This window comes from Sturnira hondurensis, unplaced genomic scaffold, assembly GCF_014824575.4.
Source record: "Sturnira hondurensis isolate 20B ecotype Veracruz unplaced genomic scaffold, ASM1482457v3 Scaffold0020903, whole genome shotgun sequence".
Lineage (NCBI taxonomy): Eukaryota > Metazoa > Chordata > Mammalia > Chiroptera > Phyllostomidae > Sturnira > Sturnira hondurensis.
In genome coordinates this window covers 468,037-495,290 of record NW_028093534.1, presented here as the reverse complement: position 1 = coordinate 495,290, position 27,254 = coordinate 468,037, and the positions used below count along the sequence as shown (strand labels likewise).

General features: G+C 52.4%; 1 protein-coding gene across 7 annotated transcripts; it reads left to right on the top strand.

The window, feature by feature from the left end:
* The first annotated feature begins 17,332 nt into the window (after nucleotides 1–17,332).
* Nucleotides 17,333–21,002, top strand: ANKRD33 (ankyrin repeat domain 33). 7 transcript variants are annotated; one of them, XM_037031004.1, is made up of 5 exons: nucleotides 17,783–17,967; nucleotides 18,184–18,243; nucleotides 18,455–18,584; nucleotides 18,760–18,900; nucleotides 20,006–21,002. In XM_037031004.1, the coding sequence occupies exons 3-5, from the start codon at nucleotides 18,464–18,466 to the stop codon at nucleotides 20,734–20,736; spliced, it is 993 nt and encodes a 330-aa protein (XP_036886899.1). In that variant the 5' UTR covers nucleotides 17,783–17,967; nucleotides 18,184–18,243; nucleotides 18,455–18,463; the 3' UTR covers nucleotides 20,737–21,002. The 7 variants fall into 7 exon arrangements, with proteins under 7 accessions (XP_036886898.1, XP_036886897.1, XP_036886899.1 ...); XM_037031003.1 differs by lacking the exons at nucleotides 17,783–17,967; nucleotides 18,184–18,243 and adding an exon at nucleotides 17,333–17,430 and having other exon boundaries at nucleotides 18,542–18,584; XM_037031002.1 differs by lacking the exons at nucleotides 17,783–17,967; nucleotides 18,184–18,243 and adding an exon at nucleotides 17,333–17,430.
* The last annotated feature ends 6,252 nt before the right edge of the window (nucleotides 21,003–27,254 follow it).

Here is a 27,254-nt window from a genome sequence, read left to right as displayed (position 1 = left end):
CTCCTGACTAATTGCCTGGACTCCAGCTCTGGGCTCGGGTCGCCGCATTAAAATTCAATCAAGTCCAGCGCTGAGCTATTAAATATTCATTGAGAGAGCTTCCCGAAACCAGGCTGGGGGATGGGGATAGATGGGGTTAGAGGAACAACCCCAATCCCCAGAATCCCCAGCTCCAGGGGAAGCCTTCCCATCCTACTCTCTCATCCCCAACGATTGCTGCCTGATTTCCATTCTACTGGGCCTGAGTTCTCCGGAAGTCCTAAACCATCTCTAGAGATTCCGGGATACTGGGCTACCCTGAGAAGGTGTGGGTATTAAAATATGCCAAGATTCTGTCCGAGTCCTCTGTCCTCTATCCCCTCCAAGCCTGGTCACCTCACTTCACAGATCCCTCACCCAGTGACCACTCTGGGCCCCTATTGATGCTGGAACCTTAGGTTCCACCAGGAGTGGAATAGCTCGGGGGCACAGATGGCTTCACCTTCAGCAGAGTCCAGGAAAGGCCCCCAGGCTCCTGGCCCTGCTGCCTTTGCCAGGGGCTTCCTTGGCACTATAATGGCCATCTTCAGCATGGCTTGAGAGAGCTTCAGGTTGGGCAGCACGGGGTGTGCCTTAGAAGAGAGGAGGGCCTCTCTGCAGTCCTCCTCTCCTCTCCCCTTCCCCCAGGAATGCAGCCAGTCCACACTCCTGGGCCTCTGGCCTGATGCTGAGCAGGCTGCCTGGAAGTTCTCAAGGAGGGTACCCAGGGGGAGGGGCCTGGACCTGAGGGCCTAGAGGGGGCCGCTGGGAATGTCTAGGACTCAAACAGGAAACACCCCCCCACATACACATATACATACACACATACATACACACTGTAGTTGGAGTGTTATAAAATGGGTTTAGTGGGTGTGAGGACAGGCATGAATGACTCAAAGGCTGGAGTGAGTCCCTCAAACAAGGACTAGAAATTTTTCTAGGCCTCAATGTTGTATCAAGATATTTTATGACACAGCTCCAGTCGCTGGGTGAGGAGGTATTTGAGTTCAGGGAAAGAGAAAGCACCAGGAAATTGCTAGGGGAGACCTGTTTCCCTCCCCAGTTTTTACAGAGAATCCTCAGGAGCAAACCACCTGCTCACAGAACTCTTCCCCTGCTCTGGAGCCTGAAGTCCTGCAGGAAATGGACCCTGTGAGGGACCAGGGAGGCCAAGACTTCAGAGCTACAGAGTATCCTACAGCTACTGTAGGGGAGGGATGGAGGCCCAGGGCACCTGTTCCTGCAACACCAGAAGCCACTCAGGGCTCCAGGGGGCCTGCAAAGTTCAGGGGAAACTGTTTTAGGAAGCACTGGAAAGGACTTTTTAAAAAATTTTTTATTTATTTATTAGAGAGAAGGAACAGGAGAAAGAATGGGAGAGAAATATCAATGTGTGGTTGCCTCTCATGCGTCCTCCACTGGGAACCTGGCCTGCAACCCAGGCATGTGTCCTGACTGGGAATCGAACCAGTGACCCTTTGCTTCACAGGTCCATGCTCAATCCACTGAGCTACACCAGTCAGGGCTGAAAAGGACTTCTTATTCTGCTATTCTGAAAGCATGAACCCTTGGCCCATCAGAAAGCCTAGAATTCTTGCCTGAGAACCCCTAATCCCCCAGGGTTTCGCTGCTCTCCTAGTGGGAAATGGGGGACCCCACAAGAAGCACCCCTTCTCCAGAACCAAGACAGACCCTAGACCTGGGGACAGGGCAGTGTGTCTGGCAGCGATTAGCAGGGGGGCTGGGGCTGGGAGGCCTCAGGCTTCAGCGGGTCAGGAGTGGCCTGAGCCAAGTGTCCGATTCCAAAGCCAACCATCACAGGCACTCCAGGATTCCAGCTCACCCCACACGTGTGGTTCCCATTAGGGCTGGCTGGGGTCTTCCTGAAGGCCAGCCAGATTCCTGAGCCCCTCCCCCAATGGCCCCTCCCTCTTTGGGCGGTGTGGAATGTCTTAGCCAGTTCCTAGGGTGGCCTGCCACAGTGCAACCGTAGGGATTTCCAGGGGCATCCCACTCCGCAGAGCCCCCCCACCCACTGGGGGATGTGTCTGCAGTCCCTTAAAGGGTCAGAGGGATGGGGGACAAACTTTCAACCCCCTGGGGAAGGCTAGTCCCTGAAGACCCCTCTACTTGTGCCTGGGAGCCTTCTCTTCTCTCGGCCTGGCTGCCTTGGTTCAGGCCTCAGGCCCTGTGGCCTGGATGCTGGCAGCTGACCCCACTGACCAGGCCCTTCCTCCCTAGTGTCCCTGGTGGGCACCTAAAACCCAGGACAGTTTTTCAGATCACTTCCCTCACAAAATTTTCAACAGCTTTCTAGCAAGTGGCAATCGCTGTTTGTGTCCCCAAGATGTTCGTGTTGTGTGTGCTTTGGACACACCTTAAAGTTTTAAAAAATTAACATTTAAAAACCAGGAGGCAACACACAGAAACCCACATTTCTAATTTTTTTTTGAAAATATCTGACATCTCTAAGCTCACATTGCTGCATGGTAGCACCTAGCTGGGGCTGAGTAATTACTTGGCCTTCAGAAGGGGTCTGTGGGACCTACATATGCACCTTAGTCCCCAGGAGTCCCTACTGTCTCCCAGGTGTGAGGTCCAGGTGAGTAAATGGCCCCTTTTATCACTGGTCTGGCACTAACCCTCCCAGTCAGGTTTGCTCCTCCTATCCAGGTCTGTTCCCATCTGCCCTCAGCTCAACTCGCTACAACGAACCCAAACCTAAATCCCTTGGTCTGGTGTATGAGTCCTTCAGCCTCCCCTTCACACATCTGTCTTCCCATCCCAGGCAACTTCTCACCTCCAACCCTCTTGGCCAGGCACACCAGATTTCGCACCCTTCCCCAGGCACATCTCACTTCCACACTCCCGTCTTTGCACTGGCTGATCCTGCTGCCTAGAACAGCACCTCTCCTTTTCTCCCCCTAGTGAACTTCTATTTCTCCTCCAAGACCCATCCTCGAAACCTCCTACCCTGATTCCTCAGGGAAGCAGTACCCTCAAGTTGCCCAGTGGCCCCTAAGAGTCCAGATGGTCTCACCCTGCGTCCCCTCCCTGCAGTGACTGTCCCCCCTAGGACTGGCAGCAGCCTGCTCAGCCTGCCCAGGGACCACCTGTGTGGAGGAATCAGGCCACCAGGTTGGTGGGGGGATGATCGGGTGAGGGGATTGTAACTCAGCCCCCGGACTTGGCCTCTGCGGCAAACAGGTTTGTCGAAGTTGGCAGGTTGTAGGAGGGAGAGGTAGCAAGGTGGTCTGTGCCATACGTGAGGTCCTGGGTCCTAGGCTGGAGGAATTGCCCATGTCCCCAGGGGACCTTGACTTGAGGAAGCGGGGCTAGGGCTTTGGTATTGCCGGACCCCCATCTTCTCAGGATCCCTTAGATGTGCGTCTGTGCCAGGGGGTGTGTGAAGATGTGTAAGCGGCTCCCTGCCCAGGGCAGCGAGCGGGGTGCTCTCCTCTGTCCTGTGAACACTCCGCGGCCCCCAGTGCTGTCACCCTCGGCTCCTGAAGCTGAGGTTGCAGAGAACCCAGGGGGCAGCCTTGAAGCCAGAGAGGCCGCTCCCAAGGTCTATTCCCCTGCCTCGGATCCCTAGCTCACCTTCCCTCTTCCCCAGTGGAGTCCCTGCTTCCTCAGGGCTCCCAGCTGTCACAGCACCTTGCACAGGGCCCAGTCAGCCCCTGTTGGCATCGCGCTGCCCCAAGGCCAGAGACGGGCCTGATGGATGCCTGTGGCCTGCCGAGATGAGCAGCTGGCTCTCTGTGGAACCACCCAGAAGTAGCTCCAGGGCCCTCCGGATTTCCCAGACCGGAAAACCGCTCTGAGCGGTGAAGGTACGAGCTTCAGGCCCCGGGAAGCGGTAGCTGGGCGGGATTTTCAGCCAGCTGCGTCTGAGAGCCAAGTTCCGTCTCTAGCCGCGTGCCTCCCCCTCACCGGTTCCAGCCTCAGGTTCGGCTTCGGGCCTCGGGTTCCTCCCCCTCCGGGCCACAAACCCCAGTCACATCCGTCCTGTCCAGAGATCGAGGCGCCAGACTCCCAAAGCCGGCGTCAACTGCAGCTCAGCGCGTCCGTCGGTCGGCAGGCGCGAGTTCCGGAGGGACCGCCCCAGGGTCTTTCGGTCGTTCGGACTCCGCGAGGAGCGGAAACCTGAACAGCGGATCCTCTTGCAGTGCAGTGTCGCTCCAGCTGGGGACCGCCCCCGCCCCGCCCCGCCAAAGAGAGGCAGGTGGGGACGTCCTCAGGGCACCCCAACGCTCGTCCCCAGGCGGGCTCGCGGGTCACCCACAGCTCCAGCCGCCAGGTGCTCGTGGCGCGCGCCCCAGCCCCTCCCCCACGCCGGGTGGATGCGGGGGGAGGAGGGAGCAGATGGCAGCAATTACGGCTCGGACCCTCCCCCGCCCCTAGCCCGAGGCCGGAAGATCGGCTCCGTGCGCCTCCGAAGGCGGAGGGGCGGCTCGCCATCCAGCGGGGGAGGGAGCGCAAGCTGGGGAGGGACTTCCTTCCCCTGGGGACGCGGCTGAGAGATTCCCTTAGGAAGTGCCGACACCCCCTGCCCGCTTCCCGCTCCCGCCTTCGCTCCCCGAGCTGTTTCAGGCCGGTGTCCCAACAAGCTCCGCGCCTGTAGGCTTCCGAGCTCCGAGGATTTTCGGGTTGGGTCGGTGGTTCAAGGCCGGGAAGAGGGGAGCTGTACGGTCCTGTGGCTGTTATCCAAACAAGGTTCAGGAGGAGGGGATGAATGGCATCTGCAGTCCAAGCCTTGGGCCTTGTCAGGTGCTGACTCGTTCTGGAGGAAGGCAGAGCACCTCTTCTCACAAAAGCTCGAATGGGCAAGCCCGGGCTGCCCCTGGTCTAGCCCGGCTGACGACAGAGAGGGGCCGAACAAATAGCTGGCGTTGGCTTCCGTGGGTAAGAGGCAGGGCCAAAACGGGCAGGAGGACTCTTGTGGCCCAGGACAGGGGAAAGTTCTGGACCATTAAGGACCAGTTGGCCTTCCTGGCCCTTTCTCCATTCTTGAATTCCTCTCCCATCTTCTCCTCTGTCGTCCAACCCATGAGCAAATTTTGTTCCTTCTGTCTCTGAGATATGTCTGAAGGAGCGCCTGCCTGCACCCCATCCAGGGTCCAGGCCCCAGCGACTGCCTTGCACAACTGCAAAGGCTCTTGACTGTCCTCCTGGCTCCCCAACTGTCAATCACATAGCTGCCAGGGTGACCTTTAAAAATAGGAACAGAAACAAAACAGGGATTCGGGCCTGTCACACACACACACACACACACACACACACGTGCTTAACACCCTCCTTCGACTTCCCTTGGAAGGAAGCCCCCACTTCTCACCCGGGCCCCACCTATCCAACCTCTCCCTATCATTCTCCCCCCTGCCCAGATGCTGTTCACACTGGCTGCCTTTCTGTTTCTTGAACTGGACAAGCTTTTTCCCACCTCTGGCCTTGGCCTTCCTAGCCCCTTGGCCTGGAACACTCTGCTCAGACCCTTGGCAGGGATGTCACCTCCCTATTAACCCTGACCACAACACAAAAGCAGCCCCACATCCATCTGACCGTGCCACTTAACCTTATCTATTTCTTCCACAGAGCTAGCCACTTTCTGTAATTATATTCCTTATTCACTTGCTTTGTGATCTGTTTCTCTTACCAGTACGCCAGCTTCGTGAGTGTGAGGGCCTGGTCCATCTTGTTCTCTGCTGGCACAACGCCTGGCGCAAAGCTAGGAGGTGTTTGACATACTCCATACATTTAAGGAATGCAGGACGCCTCGGGGAGCCAATGGGGCACTAGCCCAGCTGGTCGCCCTATGGTGGCTACGGCCAGCTGCAAACCCGTATCCTCCAAATGTGTCCCCCCAAATGCCTCATGCATATGGGCGAAGCTGTGGTTTTCAGTAACGGTAATCTTCACAGCCAATGTTTACTGAGTGTTTGCTATGTGCCAGGCATTTTTCTAAGTGTTTTACATCGCTTAACTAATTTTAATTGGCACAGTGAAGTAGACACTAACGTCCTCAGTTCACCAGCAGAGACTCACCAGGACACACACAAGAATGTGCTGCCGCTCAGCAAACACAGGTGCATTGTGAGGACTTCATTCGTTCATTGTTATCATGCAGCAGATAGGTGGGGGAAATGACCGATTCCATGGGTGAGCCTGGGACACTTAGTAGCTACCATGGGAAGGTGAAACAGAACAGAACCACAGGGAAGGGTCAAGGACCATGTATATGAGGGGTGAGGTGGGCATGGGGCTAGTCGGGGTGAGTAGAAGAGGAAGTTTAGGCCACAGCTTATGCTCTGGGTCCCCAGGGCACTCAGGGTGCCAATGTGATGTGGAGACAAGGGCCCGAGCCCTGGTGTTCAGAGGGGTGATCTTGGGCAACCACATACCCTCTCAGAGGGCCTCCCCTGGCACTTTGAAAAACTAGCAAAGTGCCAGAGGAGGCCTGCATAACACCAACTCCCAGAGCCATCGCCAGGATTGAATTAAAAACACTCATGGAAGTGCTTCCTCAGCTGCAGAGGGCTTGCTGGGGAGAGGGACTAGGGAAGGTGTGCAGGTGGTCAGCCTGGAAAGATGGGGTTGGAGATATGCTGGGCCCACTGCTGTGTGGCCCTCCAGGGTGGGCCATGGTTAGATCTCGAAGGGTGCTTGTCGAGAGACCACACGTGTTTGCTGAGTGAACCTCCATCGGAGGGAGAGAAGGACCAGGGGATGAGTAAGAGGGAGAACAAGGACGTGAACGAAAGATGGAGTGAATGAAGCAGGGACTAGTGACACCCTCTGCCTCTGTGCCTCAGTTTTTGCATCTGCAAAAGACAGTGGTGCAACTTGGCCCACCTGTCTCCCTGGGCCCCAGTATAGATCGGACAAGAGAGGCCAGGTCCGTGGAGGGCCCCCCCCTTGCTATCTGTGCAGGGCCGGAGTGACTCATGCTCCCCTCCCCCACAGCCGTGTCCCCAGAATTTATAGATTCCTCATTGTTCTGCACAAATGCCTCCTAGGGGAGGAGGCGGGGTGGCTAAGGAGACTGGAGAATTAAAGAGTCAGAGGCTGAGTAACAGCCGGCCACACCCGAGGCCCCATAAATCTGCCTGGACTCCCTGTGAGAGGCACTTCCTCCGCCTTCGCAGCCGGTGGCCCCGCTCCTGCCGCTGGGCGAGCTCATCCTCCTGCAGCTCTGAGCCTCGCCAAGGTGGGGGCTTGTGTGCAAGGTGGGGGCTCCTGTGCGGACAGAGAGACAAGATCCTGAGAGTGGATGGGGGTTGAATCCTATTGTTTTCTCCCTGGATGTCAGAGTCCTTCCTGCCTGCTCTGTTCTGCAACCTTAGGGGCCCCTGTGATTCCAGTGCTGCTGTTGGCTCTGGGCAGAAAAATAAGCTTTCTGTCGGCATTCTGAGTCCCCTGGTGAGGACGACCTGGAGGTCCAGCAACACGGCCTCCTCCCCCACTCCTGCCTCTGGGAGCGGGAGGGGCTGAGGGTAGCACTGGCAGATGGTGCAGTGTTAACAGATGACATGGGAAACAAAATTACTCAGCTGCCCTGTCCCTCCATCGTCCCCGTGGAAGGGGATGGCCGTCAAACTGGGAAGGCAATGATGTCCATTGGGTGGGGTGGGGAGGAGAGGGAGAAAGAAGTGGCAGGGCAGAGGGGACAGACGGCACACCAGCCCTCAACAGCCCTGGCTTGGAGCCCCACCTGCCACTCAGCGGCCGGGTGATCTCAGGTGGGTTCATTACCCTCTTGGAATCTCTGTTTTCTCATCTGTGAGATGGGCCAATGAAAAAACCTGCCTCACCTTCTCACTGGCTTTTATGAAGATAACATGGACTTTTGTGTTTGAAAAATGGGCTTTACAGCTTGTGAGGGTGTAACAATGTAGGAGGTTACTTATAAGTGGTAAGTGCCAGCCCCTTAATTGTTTGTAAAAATCACTTTAGAAAACTTTTTTTTCCTTACAACAAAATAGAACAGAGTACAAAACATCACAGGGCATCACAAAGTTTTGTGAAACTTCACTTTTAGTTATATGTGTGCTCATGTGTCCCGAGTAGGTGTATTTAGTATAAGTAATGCTCAAGAAAGTTTGAAGCATTTCGAGTAGGGGAAATTCCTTAGTGGTCTCTCCAGAAGGGAGTGGTAGAAAGGCAGGAACTAACAACTCAAAATGCACTGGGTGAAGCAAAAACGTATCGGGCTGGGGAGGCCTGGCTCGGAGCAGGTCAGTATAACCAAGGTGGAGGGTGGAGATGGGTGGAGGGGCTCACTCAAGACCTAACTGCCTTCTCAGTGGGTGGGAAGCCTTTCCTTGCTTTCTAAGATGCCTTGGACCTGAGTCCTTAATGAAACACCTGTTAGGCTGTATATAAGGCGCCCTCAGCATGGCCCTGAACAGAGCCAGAGAAAACAGCAGGTCAGTGAGAACCCTGACCTCCTGTGCCTGGACCCCTCCCCCAACAAATCAACTAAGACTAGAGAAGAATCTGCAACAGGTATGATGCAATGGTGGTCAGAACCCCCTGTCTGAACTTCACCCATGACCCTCACCTCCACCCCCACCCTAGGGGCTGTAGTCTAGCCAGAGAGAGCCAGTCAAAGGGGTCCCTAAATCAATCTCGGACTTCCCTGGCTGGCATTGAGTTATGAGCTGTGGGTTTTGTCATGTAGATCACAGTCAAGGAGGAGGGGGCATGACCTATGGCGGGTCACACAGGACCCCCAGAAGGGGCCACAGCCGGGGTCAGAGACCACCTCCTCCATTCTTCGTTCTACCCTTCTGGGTCCCATCCCACATCTAGCCAACTTTCTGCTGACTGCTGGCCCCAGCTGCACCTGCCGCTAGGCCTATAAGATGAGCATCAAGGGGCTGGGCAGGAAGAAGATCCTGGAAGAAAGGGAGAGGACGAGGTGACAGGACCCTTGGTTCCCTAGAGAAGACAGGTCTGTGTTCCAAACCAGACTCAGGAGTCTACTGAGTTCTCTCAATGCAGATTTGCCACTGCACTCTCCCCAAACCTCCCCCTTGTCTTCCCTTTTCTTCTGGTTGAATTCCACAGCAAGTCAAGGCTCCTGCAAACCGCAGCCCAAAGTGTTATTAGATGGCTGGAGATAAGGCGGGGCAGTCGGAGAGCGAGAGAGAGCCTCAGCCTGTGCTCCAGCCTGTACATTACCAGGGCTTCAGAGGGGAAGTTAGAGGGACAGAAGGATGGAAGGATCCTGACAGCGAGACGAGAAGGATCCAATGCTGAAAAGATAGAGAAAAGGCCAAGTGAGACAGCCAGGAGGAAGATGGACAGACAGAAGGCAGTGAAGAGAGCAACACCGAAAAGAAATCAGAACGGCCGGAAAGGAGCATTCTGGCGAACTCCTGCCAGTCCCCAGCAGCTAAGAGGTCAAAAGGAGTATATTTGGTGTGGACCAAGACTCCGGAAGGCACTGGAGCGTCCCTGCGGCACCGGGGTGTTATTCATTATTTTACGTATTAACCATCTCCCTCCCCTACCACAGTCATCTCTATCGGCGAAGACACGCACAGGGAGGGTCAAGACCGGGCCTGGGCACTGGGCGGGGGCGGGGTTGGGAGGAGCCAGCAGAGAGCCCTCTCGAGGACACAGGCCGGTAGAGGGCACCTCAGAAGGAGACGTGTCTGCCAGTGGAAAGTAAAAGAAACCTCACAAACCCGGGTAACTGGTCAGGTTCGCTAAAGCTGATCAACAGAAACGACTCCCCTGCACCTCGTGATCTGGGCCAAAAATGGGGCTCCGACTGCCCCATTTTTGCGCACCTGCCCTGCCCACACCCTCCCCCTGCATCTAACCCAGAACCCTCTGTAACAGCCTCGATGCCGTCAGGTGGGGATGCTCTCCCAATCCTTGTCCCAGGCTGCCCCCTGCTGGCAGAGAGTGGCCTTGCAGAAACAGGACCCTGGCTCTGGCTGTGGCTTCTCTAGGCTCCGGGAAAGAGAATTTGAAAAGCAAAACGTGAAAACCCCTCTTACCTAGCTAGATGGCTTTGGGGCCGCTCCACATAGATTAAAGTCTCCTTCCACAGTCATTCCTGAATGGTTCCGGGGGCTCCCAGGCCACAGGAGGGGCTGCAGGGAGCTCACCTGTCCCGAGTGGCTGAAACTACGCTACCTGCGGGAGGCAGAGCTGACCAAGGCAAGGGGAACAGCCGAGAATAGATTAATGAGAGCTAGTGTGAAAAGCACAAAAGCCAAAACATATGTCTGACACAGGGTAGGTGTCAATGAATAGTTATTGAATGAATGAATGAATGAATGAAGCGCAGAAGCATCACTGAGAAGTGATGGGCTGAGTACAGGGGAGGCTGAGCAGGAAGTGAAGGAAACAGGAACATCTTTCTGATTCTTTTCTCCCTTTTATTAACAAGTAGTAATTATCTTGGTGGGAGATTCAAACATTGTACAAGTTTAAAAAGCAAAATATGAAGGTCCCTTTGACCTCACTCCCATTCAGCTTCCTTAAATGAACCACTGCCAACATTTCAATGAGCATCATTCTTTACAGCAGTCCTCAGCCTTCCGACACAGTAGCATCACACTGGGAGATCTAGGAAGTCCGTTGTCCAAGGTGTGCCCCTGACCAATGACAGAATCTCTGGGGCGGCTTCCAGGCATCACTATTTTTAACCCGCCCCTAAGTGAGTCCCTAAGTGATCAGGCAGGCTGTGCTGCCAATGTCAAAACTGCCGCTCCAGGCCTTTCTGTGCACACACATGTAAGCAGGCAACCACGCACACAAACACACCATATATATTTATATCACCAGCTTTAAAGATTTTTTTTTTAATTTAGAGAGAGGGGAAAGGAGGGAGAAAGAGAGGGAGAGAAACATCAATGCGTGGTTGCTTCTCGTGCGTCCCCTGCTGGGAACTGGCCTGCAACCCAGACGTGTGCCCTGACTAGGAATCGAACCATGGTTGTTTGGTTTGCAGGCCCGTGCTCAATCCACTGAGCTACACCAGCTAGGGCAGGAAATTCGATTTCTAATCATATGACTGGCTGGACTTTGGACTGATCTTTCTGAGTGCTAGTTAAAATACAAATGCAAATTATTTTTAAAAACACTGAGGAGCTGGCTAGATAGCAAGAATTTATTAGGTTGTAATATAAGGGAATGCAGAAACTCAGGGTAGCCGAACAAAGAATCTACTTTAGTCTGAGGACATTTTTTGAACTGAGTAAACTTGAGCTTCAATTTCTTCAGTCTTTATTGTTGACAGAACCAAGACGAGGAATTTAATCAGGGTTTTCTTGAAAAAGTGATGACGCCAAAGGCCACACCCTTAATATAAGATTGAATCTGAAATGAATCCACCCACTGTCACCTGCTGGGGACTTTAAGGAAAACTGTCTCTGGGCTAAACAGAGAAAGAGTCACTCCCCCTGAGCTGTAGCCACCAGCTGATCCTTGAGCTGATCTGCAGCCCCAATTTTTATTAACTTGGGTGACCCAAAACTCTCCAAGTCAGGGCTTAAAGTGGTTCAGGACTGGTAGCACGTCTAAGGCCTGGCAGGAGCAAAATCATCTTCTCTGCAAAACAAACAAGAAAACAAACAAAAACCACATTTATCCTTAGCTTCAAGAAACTTCCAACAACATTTTTCAGGGAAAATAAATGTGTCACAGTAAAAAACAAAAACAAGAACAAAACAGTAAAAAACCCATGAAACACAAAAGGGAAAAAGACCATCAGCAAGATCCGGCCCACCCCCATAACCCAGGATAATCTCCCAGTCTACAAATCCTTAACTGAATTTTACCTGTAAAGTCCCTTTTGCTGTGTAAAGTAATGTATCCGTGGGTTCTGGGAATTAGGACATAAACATCTCTGGGAACTATTATTCAGCCTACTGTAATAATGTCAGTTCATTTCACAAAGTTTGAAATCATATAACTTTAAAATAATTTAAAGGACAAATTTAATAGCAGAATAGACACAACCAAAGAGAGAATTAGCAAACTGAATGACAAATGCAAAGAAATCTCCCAGCCTTGTTGCCGTAACAAAATCCCAGCTACTGGGGGACTCAAACAACAGAAGTTTATTTTATCATAGTCATTCAGGCTGGAAGTCCAAGATCGAGGTGCCAGCAGAGCTGGCTTCTGGTGAGGACTCTCCTTGGCTTGTGTATGGCTGGCTTCCCACTGTGTCCTCACATGACCTCTCACATGGGGAGTGGAGCTCATGGGTCACAAACACTCTGTTTCTTCCCTTCTCCAAATGACGGCAGTCCTGTTGGGTCAGGGCCCCACCGCATGACCTCATTTAATTTTGAGTAAAGGCCCATCTTCATAAAGGCCTCTCTCCAAATACAGTCATATTGGGGGGTTAGGGTTTCAACATATGAATTTTAGGGGGACAAAATTCAGTCCACCACAGATCCCTTGCTCACACCATATATAAAAGTAAATCTGGATGGATTAAAAGCTAAATATTAAAACACAAAACTGTAATATTAATAAAAGAAATGAGACCCTTGCGAGCTTGGACTGGGAAATCCTTTTAAACGAGACCCAAAACACAAGTATAAGGGGAAACTTTGACGATTTAATCGCATTGTCAAAACTCAGGATTTCTTTCAAGGAAGTTCACCACAGATGAAGTGACAGAAAAGTTTCTAGTACAGACGCCACATCTAAAACCTGTCTGAACCCCAGCTGGTGTAGCTCAGTGGATTGAGCGCGGGCCTGTGAACCAATCACAGTTCGATTCCCAGTCAGGGCACATGCCTGGGTTGCAGGCCAGTTTCCGGCAGGGGCCAGTTCCCTGCAGGGGATGCACGAGAAGCAGCCATACATTGATGTTTCCTTCCTCTCTCCTTCCTTTCCCCTCTAAAGATAAATAAAGTAAAATATTTAAAAAAATAACCCAGTGGGAATGAAACAATGGTCATTAGTCGATAGAACTGGGCGTTCACTATACTATTTGTAATTTAAATAAATAAATAAATAAATAAATAAATAAATAAAACCTGTCTGAGAATGGGCTGATTATCTAGAATCCTAAAAGGAATTTCTGAAGAATCAATTTTAAAGTCAGGAAAAGTCCGTAGAACATTGAACAGAGCCTGTGAACAGTCAGTTCGTAGGAGGAGAACGAGAGAGGCTGGCAGGTGTGTGCAGAGACACCATCTTGTGGGTAACCAGAAAAGTCCAGTATGAAATAGCAACATCACTTTATTGTTCTGTACCATCAGAATGACAAAAGTTAGAAGGCTGAGTAAGCACCAATGTCGAGGATGGAGGGAGACTTTTATGACTGCTGGTGGGGGCCCTGCAGAATGGAGAGCAGCCTGACGATACCCAGTCAGTAGCATGTGGGTGTCGATGGCCCAGCAACCTCAGACATGCTGTCTTGCAGATCCACAACTGGATGTGTTTAAGGGTGTTCACTGCAGCATTATTTGTAGAGGCAGGACGTTCAAGGCCACCTAAATGTCCATCATGGACACCTAAGTGTCCATCACTGAAAGGGTAAAGAAGTGCAATGTGATGGATGCACGTATGGAATTCTGTGCAGTGGAAGATGGGGAAAAAGAAAGAGGGAAAAAGGTATGTTCCACATCTTTTATCAAGACAGCAAAGTTTTCCCAGGAGCCTCACCCATCAGATTGCCGCTTGCATCTTATTGTCCAGAATTGTGTTACATGCTTACACTTAACTAAATGGTAACTAAAGAGGAGTTAGAGGGGATTGTGTGTCTAATTAGTGATGCCTATCACATAATCTGGTAGATGTCTTCCAACTGCTGCATAGAATTCCACAGTGGATATTCATCACATTTCACTGTGATGGCTGCAGGTACAGCAGCTGTTTTGTGACCATGAGGGAAAGTCAAGAGACTTCCAGAGAAGGTCCTGACATCAAGTTACATCAACACCAAAAGTTTCTCATGCTTGAACTTTTCATCTTTTTGTTTAAGTCACTTGTGTCAGTTAGGGTTCAACTGCAGACAACAGAAACAGATCTGGCTGGTTTAAACATGAAAGGGTGGGGAAGCAGCTCTAGGCCCAGGAACCACTCCCAGCTTCGAGAGGCACATGACCCCTGCGTGTGGTCAGGAAAACAACAGCCGCCATGACCAGAAGGCGATGAATCAGGAAGCTGCTCACCAGAGCTCCAGTGCATCTGTTGGGATCTATGACAGCAAGACGGATGTCCCCTGCTATTGAGTTCTGTTCTAAATTTACGTCTTCCACCTACTTCACAGGTTCCTAGCCCAAGGGAATGTGGGCAGCGTTTTGGCTTTCCGGCTCAGCAATTCAGAGAAACACTAAAAGGAGTTTCGGCTTAATGTGGAGCAGCCAGTCTACGGCAGCAGCCTCAGCCCTGAGGCCAGTTTGGGATCACCTATGACCCCAGGCACTCCGAACCCATACACTGCGCAGAAGACAGCGATAGGTTTTGAAGACATAGCATTTAGTGGGGGAAAAGTAATGTAACTCTAAGGTGCTAGTGAAAACATATGCAGGTCAACACTACTTTTTTCAATAAAATGTACATCGTGCCAATTGGGAAAGAAAAGTAGGAGGGGAGCCCTGGTGGGTGTGACTCAGTGGACTAAGAGCCAACCTGTGAACTGAAAGGTCGCCGGTTCCATTCCCAGTCAGGGCACATGCCTGGGTTGCGGGCCAGGTCCTCAGTTGGGGGCGTGCAAGAGACAACTAATCAATTGATGTCTGACATCAGAGAACTGATTCTGCTTCTCTTGCACATCAATGTTTTTCTCCCTCTCTTTCTCCCTTCTCCTCTTTCTAAAAATAAATAAATAAATAAATAAAATCTTAAAGAAAAAGAAAAGGAGGGGAATGAGCTATGGGGATAAGGAACAAAAGAGATAAAGTAAATAAAGTAAAATGAAGTGAGAGAGAGATTTTGTTTATTCTGATGCTGGGAGTGATATAAACAGAGGAATGTGACTGGCTCAATTTTCTACTCCTGAGGTCCAAAACCAATCAAATAAATTTAATATTAATATTACTTTAAAGAACAATTGATTATTACACAGTGGAATTCTATGCAGCAGAGAGAAAGAAGGAGCTCCTACCCTTTGTGACAGCATGGATGGAACTGGAAAGCATTATGCTGAGTGATTTGTCCTTCAACATAAGCCAGATGTTGAAGGACAAATACCATATGATCTCACCTTTAACCATAACATAATCAACAAAAGAAAAAAGCAAACAAAATATAACCAGAGACATTGAAATTAAACAATCTAACAGTAGCCAAAGGGGAGATGGGAGGGGATAACTGGGGGAAGGGTTTTCAGGAACGTAAAGGACACATGAACAAAACCAAAGGGGAGGGTGGATGCAGGGGAGGGAGGTGGGTTTGGCTGGGGTGTGGGAGAGTGGGAGGGGAATGCAAACAACTGTAACTGAACAACAATAAAGTAATTTTTAAAAGAATAATTTATTATTAAATTAATACATAATTATAAATAATTTAAATTCAATTAAGGTATCTTAATAGTAATATAACTTAAATATTTTATATTTATTTTAAATTCTATTTTGTTGATTATGCTATTATAGTTTTCCTGATTTCCCCCCCCCCCATGTCCCCCTCCACCCAGCATGCTCTACTCTCTCAGGCAATCCCCACACCACTGTTCATGTCTATGGGTTGTGCATATAAATTCTTTGGCTACTCCATTTCCTATACTGTACTATACATCCCCATGGCTATTCTGTAACTACCTATTTGTACTTCTTAATCCCCTCACCTCTTCACCCACTCCCCCACAACCCCCTCCCATCTGGCAACCATCAAAACTCTCTTCATATCCATGATTCTGTCTCTGTTCTTGTTTGCTTAATTTGTTTTTTAGATTTAATCATTAATAGATATATTTTTATTGCCATTTTAATGTTCATGGTTTTGATCTTGTTTTCTTAAAAAGCCCATTTAACATTTCATATAACAATGGTTTGCTGATGATAAACTCCTTTAGTTTTCCCTTGTATAGGGAGCTCTTTATCTGCAATTTGATTCTAAATGATAGCTTTGCTGGGTAGAACAATCTTAGTTGTAGGTCTCTGCTTTTCATGACTTTGAATATTCCTCTCCAACTCCTTCTCACCTGCAAAGGTTCTTTAGAGAAATCAGCTAACAATCTTATGGTAACTCCCCTGTAGGTAACTAACTGCTTTTTTCTTGCTGCTTTTAAGATTCTCTCTTTATCTTTAACATTTGGCATTTTTTTTCTTTTCAAAATTTTATTTTAGAGGGAAGGAGAAAAACATCAATGTGTGGTTGCCTCTCCCATGCCTTCCCACCAGGGACCTCGACTGCAACCCAGGCATGTGCCCTGACTGGGAATCAAACCAGCAACCTTTTGGTTTGCAAGCTGGTACTCAATCCACTGAGCCACACCAGCCAGGGCTAACCTTTGGCATTTAAATTATGATGTGTCTTGCAGTGGGCCTCTTAGTATCCATCTTGTTTTAGACTCTGTGTTTCCTAGATTTGCATGTCTATGTCTTTCACCAAATTAGGGAAGTTTTCTTTCATTATTTTTTTCAAATAGACTTTCAATTTTTGCTCTTTCTCTTCTCCTCTGACACCCCTATGATGCAAATGTTGGAATGCTTAAAGTTGTCCCAGAGGCTGCTTACACTATCCTTGTTTTGGGGGGGCATTCTTTCTTCTTGTTATTCTGATTGGTTGTTTTTTGCTTCCTTATGTTCCAAATCATCGATTTGATCCTCAGCTTCATCCACTCTACTGTTTCCCTGTAAATTGTTCTTTTTTTCAACTAGTGTAACCTTTGTTTCTGACCACACCAAAACAAGTCCATTGAACTTAATCTATCATAATTTTTGTACTCCTCCTAATTATGCAATTCTTTATGTTTTAATTTCCCCAGAACCTCAAAAAATAGTTCCAGGTGACTCCTGGAGCCTCCCCCACCTCCCCCAGCTCTGTTTAGTGAGATGTTCACACTCACACCCTGTCGCTCACCCACACTCACCATGATCTCATCGAGTCACACTCTGCCAAAAGGAAAGGGACTTTGGTATTGGGAGACCTCATGACCCAACTTAGAAGGGTTTGTTTCTGGTGCAGGTGTCTCCCTAGAAAGTGGAAGGTGAGTGTGTTTGGAGGGGAGAAGGGTCTTACTCCCACAGCCCCCTTTGTGGGGGAGGAGCTGAGGTGATTTGGGCCCTGTCCACTCTGGGGAGGACCTTAGAGTGAGTCTTGGGAGGCTGCAGAGGAGAGCACCCGCCCCTCCCAGTCCCCACCCTGACTAACCCTGCTTGATCCAGCTCAGCACTGGGGACCTTGCAGAAGCTCTTTCCTTAAGTCTAGCCATCTGTCACCTGGGTCGCTTCCCGGGAGGAGAGCGTCCACCTCCAGTGCTCCAGAGACTTGGTGAGTGTGCTCCCCGGAGTCTGGGGGATGCCGTGGGCCCCAGCAATGACTGCAGCAATGACTGCACCCTAGGGAGCCCCCGAACCCTAGGTGAGGCCCCAAGGGAAAGAGAAGACTGTGCCTTTTGAATCTTACTGGTACCCTCACTTATTGTGAGCCAGATCTGACCTTTGGGGCCACTGTCACTCGTCCTCCCTGCCTTCACTTGTCCTCCCTCAGAGGCTGGGGGGCGTGGGAAAAGTGGGACAAGGCTCCCCCACCCCAGGCAAGGGTTGGGGGATTTGCAGCCACTGGGATCCCTCCCCGGGGTCCAGAGAGACACTGCTGCCCTCCTTTCCATGTTGCAGATGTCAGCTGCGTGAGGAGGGGACTGGCCTTCTCGCCCCCTGGCTGGCAGAGGGAGTGCTGCTGCCGTGGAGGGGAGGACTGGACACGTCGGAGGCACTGTCCTGCGTCAGCAATGTGGTCCCTGCCCCAGACCGCAGGCGGGGGGCCCTGTACTGGGCCTGTGTTCACAATGACTCTGCCCAGCTTCAGGCCCTGCTGGANTTTCCATGTTGCAGATGTCAGCTGCGTGAGGAGGGGACTGGCCTTCTCGCCCCCTGGCTGGCAGAGGGAGTGCTGCTGCCGTGGAGGGGAGGACTGGACACGTCGGAGGCACTGTCCTGCGTCAGCAATGCGGTCCCTGCCCCAGACCGCAGGCGGGGGGCCCTGTACTGGGCCTGTGTTCACAATGACTCTGCCCAGCTTCAGGCCCTGCTGGATGGTGGGGTCTCCCCAGAGGAGGCCACCCAGGTGGATGGCAATGGGAGGGTGAGCTACCCCATAGGCTTCCCAGGGCAGTTGGAATAGCTCTGCGTCCCCACCACACCACACTCATCTGAGGGAGTTTCAGGATCAACGCCCACTGCCTGGGCCCTCCGGGAGAAGGGAGCGGGTGAAAGTGGGCCTCCCCAGGGGCTGGGATCTCTCTGGGCCAGTGTGGATTTAGAGGGCACAGGGAACCCAGCTGCCCCTCCCCCAGACAGGACTCATGGTGGCATGCTACCGCGGCTTCGGGAGTGTTGTGGCCCTACTCAGCCGCTGTCCTTTCCTGGATGTGAACCAACAGGACAAAGAAGGAGACACAGCCCTCATGCTGGCCGCCCAAGCAGGTGGGAGGCTGCTGACCCCACCCTCCACCCAGCCCTGCCTCCAGTCTGGGCCACAGCTCCACACTCTTTGTTAGACGTTCTCCTACCCTAGACTCTGCTGTGTCGGGGGAGGGTGGGTTTGAGGCTTTGCCACCCCTTTCCTGGGGATCCCAGATCTGCCTTGGGTGCTCTGCAGGCCATGTGTCTCTGGTGAGTCTCCTGCTCAACTACTATGCTGGCCTGGATTTGGAGCGCCGAGACCAGCGAGGGCTGACAGCGCTGATGAAGGCCGCCATTCGGGACCGCTCTGAATGCGTGGCTGCCCTCCTCATGGCAGGTGCGTAGGGCTTGGACAGACCAGGATGTGTGGCCTCCAGTCCCCACCCCCAAGTCACCTGACGGACCCTAAGTCAGCTGTCACAGTTGCAGAGAGGAGAGAGGTGGAGANGGGGGGGGGGGGGGGGGGGGGGGGGGGGGGCGATCAATCTGGGCTGACTTCCTGCATAAGGAGGATGTGCTATGGTTTCTCACAGTCAACAAAATGCGGCTACAGACAGCTCCATTTACATTGTTAATGGATGTCCCAGAAAAGAAAGCTTGAGAAGATAACCTAACCCACTGGAGAACCTAATGTCAGAAAGGCTGGTCTCTGGAAGCAGACCCTCTCGTCCTCATCCCGGCCCTGCCTCCAGCTGAGTGATGGTGCGCAGATGGATGGCTTCCTGCTCCGGGCCTCACGGGCATAGCGAGGGTGTCGCCTCTGCCAGGCTGATGTCCAGCTCTGACAAGCCAGGGTTGCAGGATGGCAGTGATGTGTGGTTGGAAGGTGTGGCTGCGTGGGGTCGCCCTGGAGCGAAGTCCACACTGTCCGTGGAGTCTAAGGCCTTCGTGTTCCCTGAGGTGGGGCTGTCCTCTGGTGATAACTCCGGGGACCCCAGCCTCCAGCTCTTCCCTTCCCTGTCCAGCAGATCAGTTTTGGGGTGAGAAGGGAGGGAGTTAGCACCTCCACCTTTGACTCAGAGTGACGGCTACGCCCCTACCTGGGATGAGAGGGGTGCAATAAGGAAGAGAAGGACCAGCAGGACACCCCTCCACCTACCCCAGAGGATGCAGCTTGGGTTTCCCCATTCTTAGGCAACCTGCACTCCACCCCTTTGGTCAGTTCCTTGGATCAGGGGTCCTTATTGTGTTCCAGATTTGGAAACCCCCAGTGCGTTCTCTGAAGTATTTCCCCTCTCTGTACTTCATTTTTCTTCACCAATCCCAAACAGGAGGCTGGGGTCTGGGACTGGCCCTGGCCCTGGCCCTGGGCTTCCGGGTGTCAGCTGCAGCAAGATGTGGGGGACTCTGGTTTTGAACTGAGCTTAGATCAGCCCTGCCGCTGAAGAATTGTGCAAATCGCCGGTCCCTATGCCGGCCCACACCCCCTGTGCCCCTCCCAGGTGCCGACCTGACGGCAGTGGATCCTATTCGGGGCAAGACGGCCCTGGAGTGGGCAGTGCTGACCGACAGCTTCGACGCTGTGCGCAGGGTCCGGCAGCTGTTGCGGCGGCCCCGAGTGGAGCAGCTCAGTCAGCATTTCCAACCGGAGTGGCCAGCCTTGGCCGGGCTCGTGGCCCAGGCCCAGGCCCACAGTACCCCATCTCTCCTGGAGAGATTACAGGCCACCTTGAGCCTCCCCTTTGCCCAGTCTTCTCCTCAGGAGGGGGGTGTCCTGGACCATCTTGTGACCATCACTACCAGCCTAGCCAGTCCCTTCCTCACCACTGCCTGCTGCACCCTGTGCCCTGACCGCCCACCTGCGCTTGGAGCCCAAAGCAAGTCTGTGCCAGAGCTGCTAGGCACTGCTCCTCCCCTTTCCCTGGTACCCCAACCCCCCCACGTAGTCCCTGGCCCCCGGGTTCTCACCCCTTACCACAGTCCTCAGGGTGTGCTGAGCATGTGCCCTCAGTGGCTACAGCCCAGGAACAGTACCCATTCGAGGCCCCAAGTCCCCAAGATCCTCCTCTCCAAGGCTCCCTCATGTCCCAGCCAATGCAGGACAGAGCCCAGGCACACAGGGCTTTGCAGGCTGGCCCTTCCTGTCTGGCCACACCAGGAGCTCCGGATGCAGAGGAGGAGGAGTCGGGAGGAGGAGGCCGGGTGTGCACAGAGCCAGGGGAAGAATGGCTAGGTCAAACTGGGGGCAGGGAGTCAGCCCCCTCCCGTAGCCTCCTCTGCCCTGTACGACCCCTCTGCCTGTCATCCTATGTGTGAGGTTATTCACAGAACACTGTCTGCCGCAGTGAAAGGGTGGGAACAACCTAAGGTCTCCAGGGAACTGGCTAGATCCATCATGGGTGTAGTTACTGTTCACCCACACGATGTATTCCATGCGGTGATAAAACAGGAGTAAGGAAGCTCTGTATTCTGGTATGAAACTCTCTTCCAGACGTTTGAGAGAAAAATAACCAAGGGATGTGTGGCATACCGCCATTTGTCAAGGTAAAATTGGCACGAAGCTAAACTTGACTCATACAAATATCAAGTGGGCACCAACAGCTATTTAACTGCTTAGGGAGTGTGGCAGCGGGAGGGGTCAAAAGAAGAAACGAAAACCACTGTTGACAGTCAATAGGAAAAAGGAAGCTGGAAAAAGATTGCAAAGTTAATAGAAAAAGTTAATTCCTGCCTGGCAATAAAATCATAACTTTTTTCTCTACCAGATAAAAATAGTTTGCTATTTATTGATCTTCTAAAGGTTAACCTAATCTCTTAACTTCACAGAGTCTGGGCGCCGCTCAGTAGTTAGTGCTGCATCAAACGCGGTGCCTTCCCCGGGATGGCCCATAGGGGGGGCGAGTAGCCAGCGGCTGAAACACCCCTGCACGGGCCCCAGGTGATTTTGTGTGCCTTACTTAACGTCTTGGACGTTTTTTCCTTAACACATTTGTTGCATAAATACACTTGCTTGTATATTTGTAATAATAAAAGCAACACTTACAAGGTGCTTACTTTATACATTTAACGCTGCCAATAATCCCATGAGGAGTTTATCTGAGGACATGGGGCACAGAGAGGGTAAGGAGTTACCCAGTGTCACACAGCTAGAAAATAATGGCAGAGATCAAGAGTGAGAGCCAGTTGTGGAGGCCAGTCTCTCTTTAAAATTTTTTATTTATTAATTTTAGAGAGAGGGGTGGGGGAGGGAGAGAGAGAGACATTGATTTATTGTTCCACTTATTTACAAATTCATTCATTGGTTGCTCTTTGTATGTGCCTGACCAAGGGTCTAACCCTCACCCTTGGTGTATCAGGATGACGCTCTAACCACCTGAGCCACCTGGCCAGGGGCCTGGTGTCTTCACACTGACCACCCCCTGCCTCCGTCACTGGAATCTCCCTGGTAAGACCCGTGGTGATTTTCTTGGGAAAACAGCTGAACAGCTGACCGGGGTGCAAGGGGGACTTTTCACTGCCTACCTTTTTAAAAAAATTTGACTCTGGAAAAATAAACTTTTTTTTAGGACGGTTTTAGATTTACAGAAATGTTATGAAGAGTTCCTGCATAGTCTGTGCCCAGTTTCCTCTATCATTAGCATGAGTGTGGTACATTTGTTACGATTAATGAACCAGTTTTAACACAATATTATTAACAAAGCCCATACTGTACTTATCTCTGTGGCATCCTTTTTCGGCCCAGAGCTTCACCCAGGACCCCACACCACATCCGAGGCCAGGTCTCTGTGGGAGCCCTGAGGGCTGTGGCGGTTTCTCCCGCGTCTCTGTCTGTGAGGGCATTGACAGCTCCGAGGGCACCACTTGGGTATTGTGTAGAAGGTCCCTCAACTTGGACTTGAGTGATTTTTTTCTCATGGTCAGACTAGGGGTATGGGTTTTCGGGAGAAAGACCACCGAGGGGAGCTGCGGCTCTCATCACATCACATCAAGGGGACACGCTATGAACTTGACTTACCGTGGCTGAGTCGACCACCCCCCAGCCTCGGGGTTCAGTGTCTGCCAGGCTTCTCCACGGTGAGGCCACGCCCCCTGGCTCTCCAGGCTGCACTCTGAATACGAAGCCTACGCAAAAGGAGTGGGGAGTCACACGCCATCTCCTTGGGGGTGGACGATCTACATAAATTATGGATTGATTTGAAAATCTTCTGCACAAAATGCTTTGACTTTTTAGTCATGTATTACCAAGTTTTGAAAAATTAAAAAATAAATCTGTTCTTTGAATAGAAAAGCGCGAGCGCGCGTACACACACACACACACACACACATACACACACACACACGGAGGTGAAAACGGCAGATGGCGTGTGGTATCTCGGAGTGTCCTGAAGGCGACCATGGGGGACGAGAATGGGTTCGAGCTAACTTTCTCATTACCCACCTTTGTGATCCCTCTGAAGGCACTTAATTTACTCTTAACCTCTCACCTGTTGAATGGGTGGGGCCAGGGCGGTCGGAGCGCTCCATTGGGCAGCACAGGTGCTGTGGGAGGGCCCTGGGGAACTGGGTGTGACTGAGCCGCTTCCGGCCTCCTCAGGGGTGGAGCTGCAGGTCTTCCCTCCCTGTCCACCGCTGCGATCAAAGCTCGAGAAGCCAGCACTGGCACTGGGCATGGCAGACGGGGAAGGAAACTGCTACAGGAAAGAAACTGTCTACAGGCTTGGAACGGCTTAGTGGTTACACGCTTCCATCCAGCAGTTGGCCCATGACCTTGGGGAAGTTCTCTTTCCTTTCTGAACCTCAAGGCTCATATGTAGAATGGAGGTAATAGTTACACATCACCAGGGCTGTTGTGAGAATTTAGTGAAATAATGAAACACTTTTCACTGTGCCTGGACTGATTAATATCATCATGGCTTTGTTTAATTCTCACAATGTTTGTTCTGTTATAGTTGAGGAAACTGAGGCTGAAGTGGAGGTAAAATGGAGGTGAAGCGACTCGCTTAAGGTCACCAGCTGGTAGGTGGCCGAGTGGCTCCTGGAGTTGGAGTCCCGCACTCCAAAGCTGGTGTTGTTTCCACTGCGGCACGTGGTCTCTGCTGAGGGCCCAGGTCCCGCTGGTTCTCTGAGCTCCTCCCTCCTGCCTCTAATCGGCTTGAGTTTTACAGGGTCCAGGGGTGGCCACAGCATCCTTAGAGCCAGAGAGCCATCCTTCTGTTGTTCTCTCTCTCCTGGCTGGCAAAGGGTGGGCCTTGGCCAGGAGGCTGGCCTGGCAGTAATGCCTGGGCCCCAGGCTGGACAACATTTTCCTCTCTGCCTTGGAGGACACGCACCCCTCCATCCCCGGCCGTCATCTCCAGGGCAGCTAGTGTCCCAGGCCTGTAGTTCCTTCCACCTTTTCCTCCTCCCAGGCCCAGCCATCTCCTTCTAATCCTCTAATAGCTCTTGACAACCTTGCAGGCTCCCAGAGAGGAAGGAGGCCTACGTGGGCTGCTCGGCCTGTGTTGTCCAAAGTCAGCCTCTCTACTAACCTCCAACTTCTCCTCACCCCCAGCTCAGCTCCTGAGGCCGCCCAGCCAAGTTCTTGTCAGCAGAGGCCAAGGAAGCCAGGATAAGGGCCCTGGCTGCGCAGCACACAGGCCACAGCGAGGGTGCCCTCCTACCATCAACAGATCTGGGTTTGAATCCTGGCACTGCCTCTTACCGTCTTTGCCACCAGGGACCTCTGTGCATAATTCCCAGGGTTTTTGTGCGAACAAAACACTGAGAGGTATGCAAAGCATTGAGCGCCACCTGGCTCGATGCCCAGCAGCTTTTGTTACTGTGCTAGAGGCAGGGTGAGGAAATGCCAAGGGGACGGCTCTGTGGAGGAGGCCAGCAGATGTGTCCTTGGAGCCCCATGGCCTCCTCTGTGATTCTAGGACTCTGTTCTGGTGGCCCCTGAAACCAAAACACATACTTCCAAGATAGCCAGGGCCTGCAAACTCTGCACCCCCAGCCCAGGCCCTGTCTTGGCCCATTCCTGTCACTGATGGCTGCCACCTTGATCCCTGTGCATGCCTGTGTCCACCTCTGCTCTGGAGACTGGGGGCTCCTGCAGAAGGGACGGCAGGGGTGGCTGTCTTGACACTTACTGGGATGTTCACCAGGCCTGGGGGGACTCCTTGGGAACCCTCTGCTCACTCTGCGTGGGCAGAGATGGCGTCTATCTCCTAACTCCTGGCTCAGGGCCCTGCCCTTTTAAATGTGTACAGAAAAGAACTGAATTCAGGCCCCACCCGGGTCTGAGCTGCGTAGTGGGGCCTCTGTCATCTCCTTCCTCCTCTCAGGGGGCTGCCCTGGCTCCAGGAGTGGCAGTGTCCCCAGTTCTCCCAGGAAACCCCTGTTGGGTCAGGAGAAGGCAAGGGAGCACACATTCGTGGAGAGGACAGGGACAGGCAGGGGCTCACTGCTTTGCGTCCCCTTTTCCCTAAACTGGGGCATCTAGACAGGATTCCCCTCACCCTCTCCAGAAGTCCTACTTTCCGAATGGGTGAAAACATCAGGTGTCTCCCACCACACCACCCAGCAGGCCAGCCACGCCCTCTCCACACCTTCCCCTCAGCACCCAGTCCCCATCCCCCCCCACACTGGTCTCGCAGGACTCCCCAGTCAGGTGTTGGCCAGCTATGCTGAGAAACACATCTGGCCTGGGTGCATGCAGCGATTCAGACCTGCTCGCTTTTCTCCTTTTCCTCAGAGGGACCATGCCTTTTCATGGCTAAGGAAGATACCAAATCTGAAGGGAGGACTTGAGGGCAAGGCTTGGGGTTGGATGGACTCTGAAACTTCAACAACAGTCACACAGGCAGTGTCACATGTAGACACACGGCCAGCCAGGGTCCTGCCCGCACCATCGGGCTCAGAGGCACAGGCCCATTGGCCTATGAACCCCAGGTTGTAACCAGAGAGGGCATCCTCAGAAGCTCACACAAACCATCCCTCAGGCATGCAGACACATAGGCCGATGGACAAAGAAAAGATGAAGACAGAGTTCTTCGCATAACCCTGTGTCTCCTGGGTTCCTGGCCTGGCTCCTCTTTTTGTCCCCCCTCCCCCCTAACACATTGCGCTCCCCTGGCCCTCCAGCTCCATACATCACCCGTGTGACGCCAGCTGCAGTGTCAGAGTCCATCCAACCCTCTGCAGCAGGAGTCAGACAGCTGAGGGAGAGCCAAGCCTTGCCCTCCGCCCTTGCCCACCTTTTAGACCTAGGTGTCTGCCATAACTGTGAACAGTCATGGTCCCTCTGAGGAAAAGGAGAGAGGTGAGTGGGTTGAAACCTAAGTCCTGTTTTGTGGCTATTTTCCCCAGAGCAGCCTTGGATACGCCCTTAACCTGTATCCCACATCCATGCCATTGATGTGCCTTGGGGGAACGAGGCTCGGAGGTTTGCCGATGAGGGGCTCCTGTAGACAGGAGCTGGCTGAAGACCCTCAGTACCAGGCCCTCCGGTGCTGGGAAGGGCAGAGCCTGGGCACGGATGCTGGAGGGGTAGGAAGGGGGCAGGACTTATGGCATTTCCCCTCCAGCTGGAAACAAAGGCAGATTCCTGTGTCCAGCTCCGGCAATCTGGCCCCACCCACTTGAGTGGCTGGAGCTGGAGGAAATGCCGCTGGCCTCTGGCCTCGCCCAGCCACTCTGCCCCCTGTCGAATAATCTGCCCCTGCCGGGGTCATTACCTTCTCTCAAATCCTGGGGACCCCATCCTTGTCCAAACACCAAGCCCTCCCCACTGGGGATAGTCCCCTTCCCCCCTCAGGCTCCATCCCCAGCCAGCAGTGGTCTCCTCAGCAGCACCCAAGGGTCAGCCAGGCCCCCACCTCCTTGCCCCACCCTCACCCCAGCGAACTCAGGCCCTGCTTTTCTTCAGAGTGAGCGAAAGTCTTGGTGCCTCTAGGAATTCCTGTGCCTCCAAAACGCTCAGCCCGGCCCGCTGGGCCCATCCGGCCCCTCAGGCACCCCGCCCTCCTGGGGAGGGTGTGGTTCACCTGAGCTACCTGACTCATCTTCCTCTTCTGCGGCGACATTGCAGCTCTAGGGAAGGGTGGGGACCACCACCCCAGGTAGCGAGGGTCCAGGGTTACTGTGTGACGCCAGTGAAACAGGAATTAAAGGGGCATTATTTACATTTACAAAGTGATAATAATTAGGAGGTAGAGAATCTGTGTGACCCAAGTTCTGAAGCTTTTAAATCTATAAATAGCAGAAAGGCCAACACTGCACAGCATCCCTTATATATGGAATCTAAAAAGAAAAGTCAGCCCTGGCCAGTGTGGCTCAGTGGATTGAGTGCCGGCCCACAAACCAAAGGATCACCAGTTCGATTCCCAGTCAGGTCCCCAGTGCGGGGCACAGGAGAGGCAACCAGGCATTAATATTTCTCTTCCTCCCTTTCTCCCTCCCTCCCCCTTTCTAAAAATAAATAAATAAAATCTTTAAAAAATAAAATAAGAAGAGAAGTCAAGCTCATAGAAATAGAGTAAAAAACAAGTTAGCCGGAGCCGGGGTTGGGTGGATGGAGGAAGTTGGGAGAGGCTGGTAAAGGGGGCTAACACTCCACTATGCGATGAGTAAGGTCCGGGGGTCTGAGGTAAAAGGTGGTGACTGCAGCTGACAGCACCGTGTCCCATAATTGAACTCAGCTTAGCAAGTAGAACTTCCACGTCCTCTCACGCACAGGTGAATAAATAGACATGTGAGGTGGTGGATGTG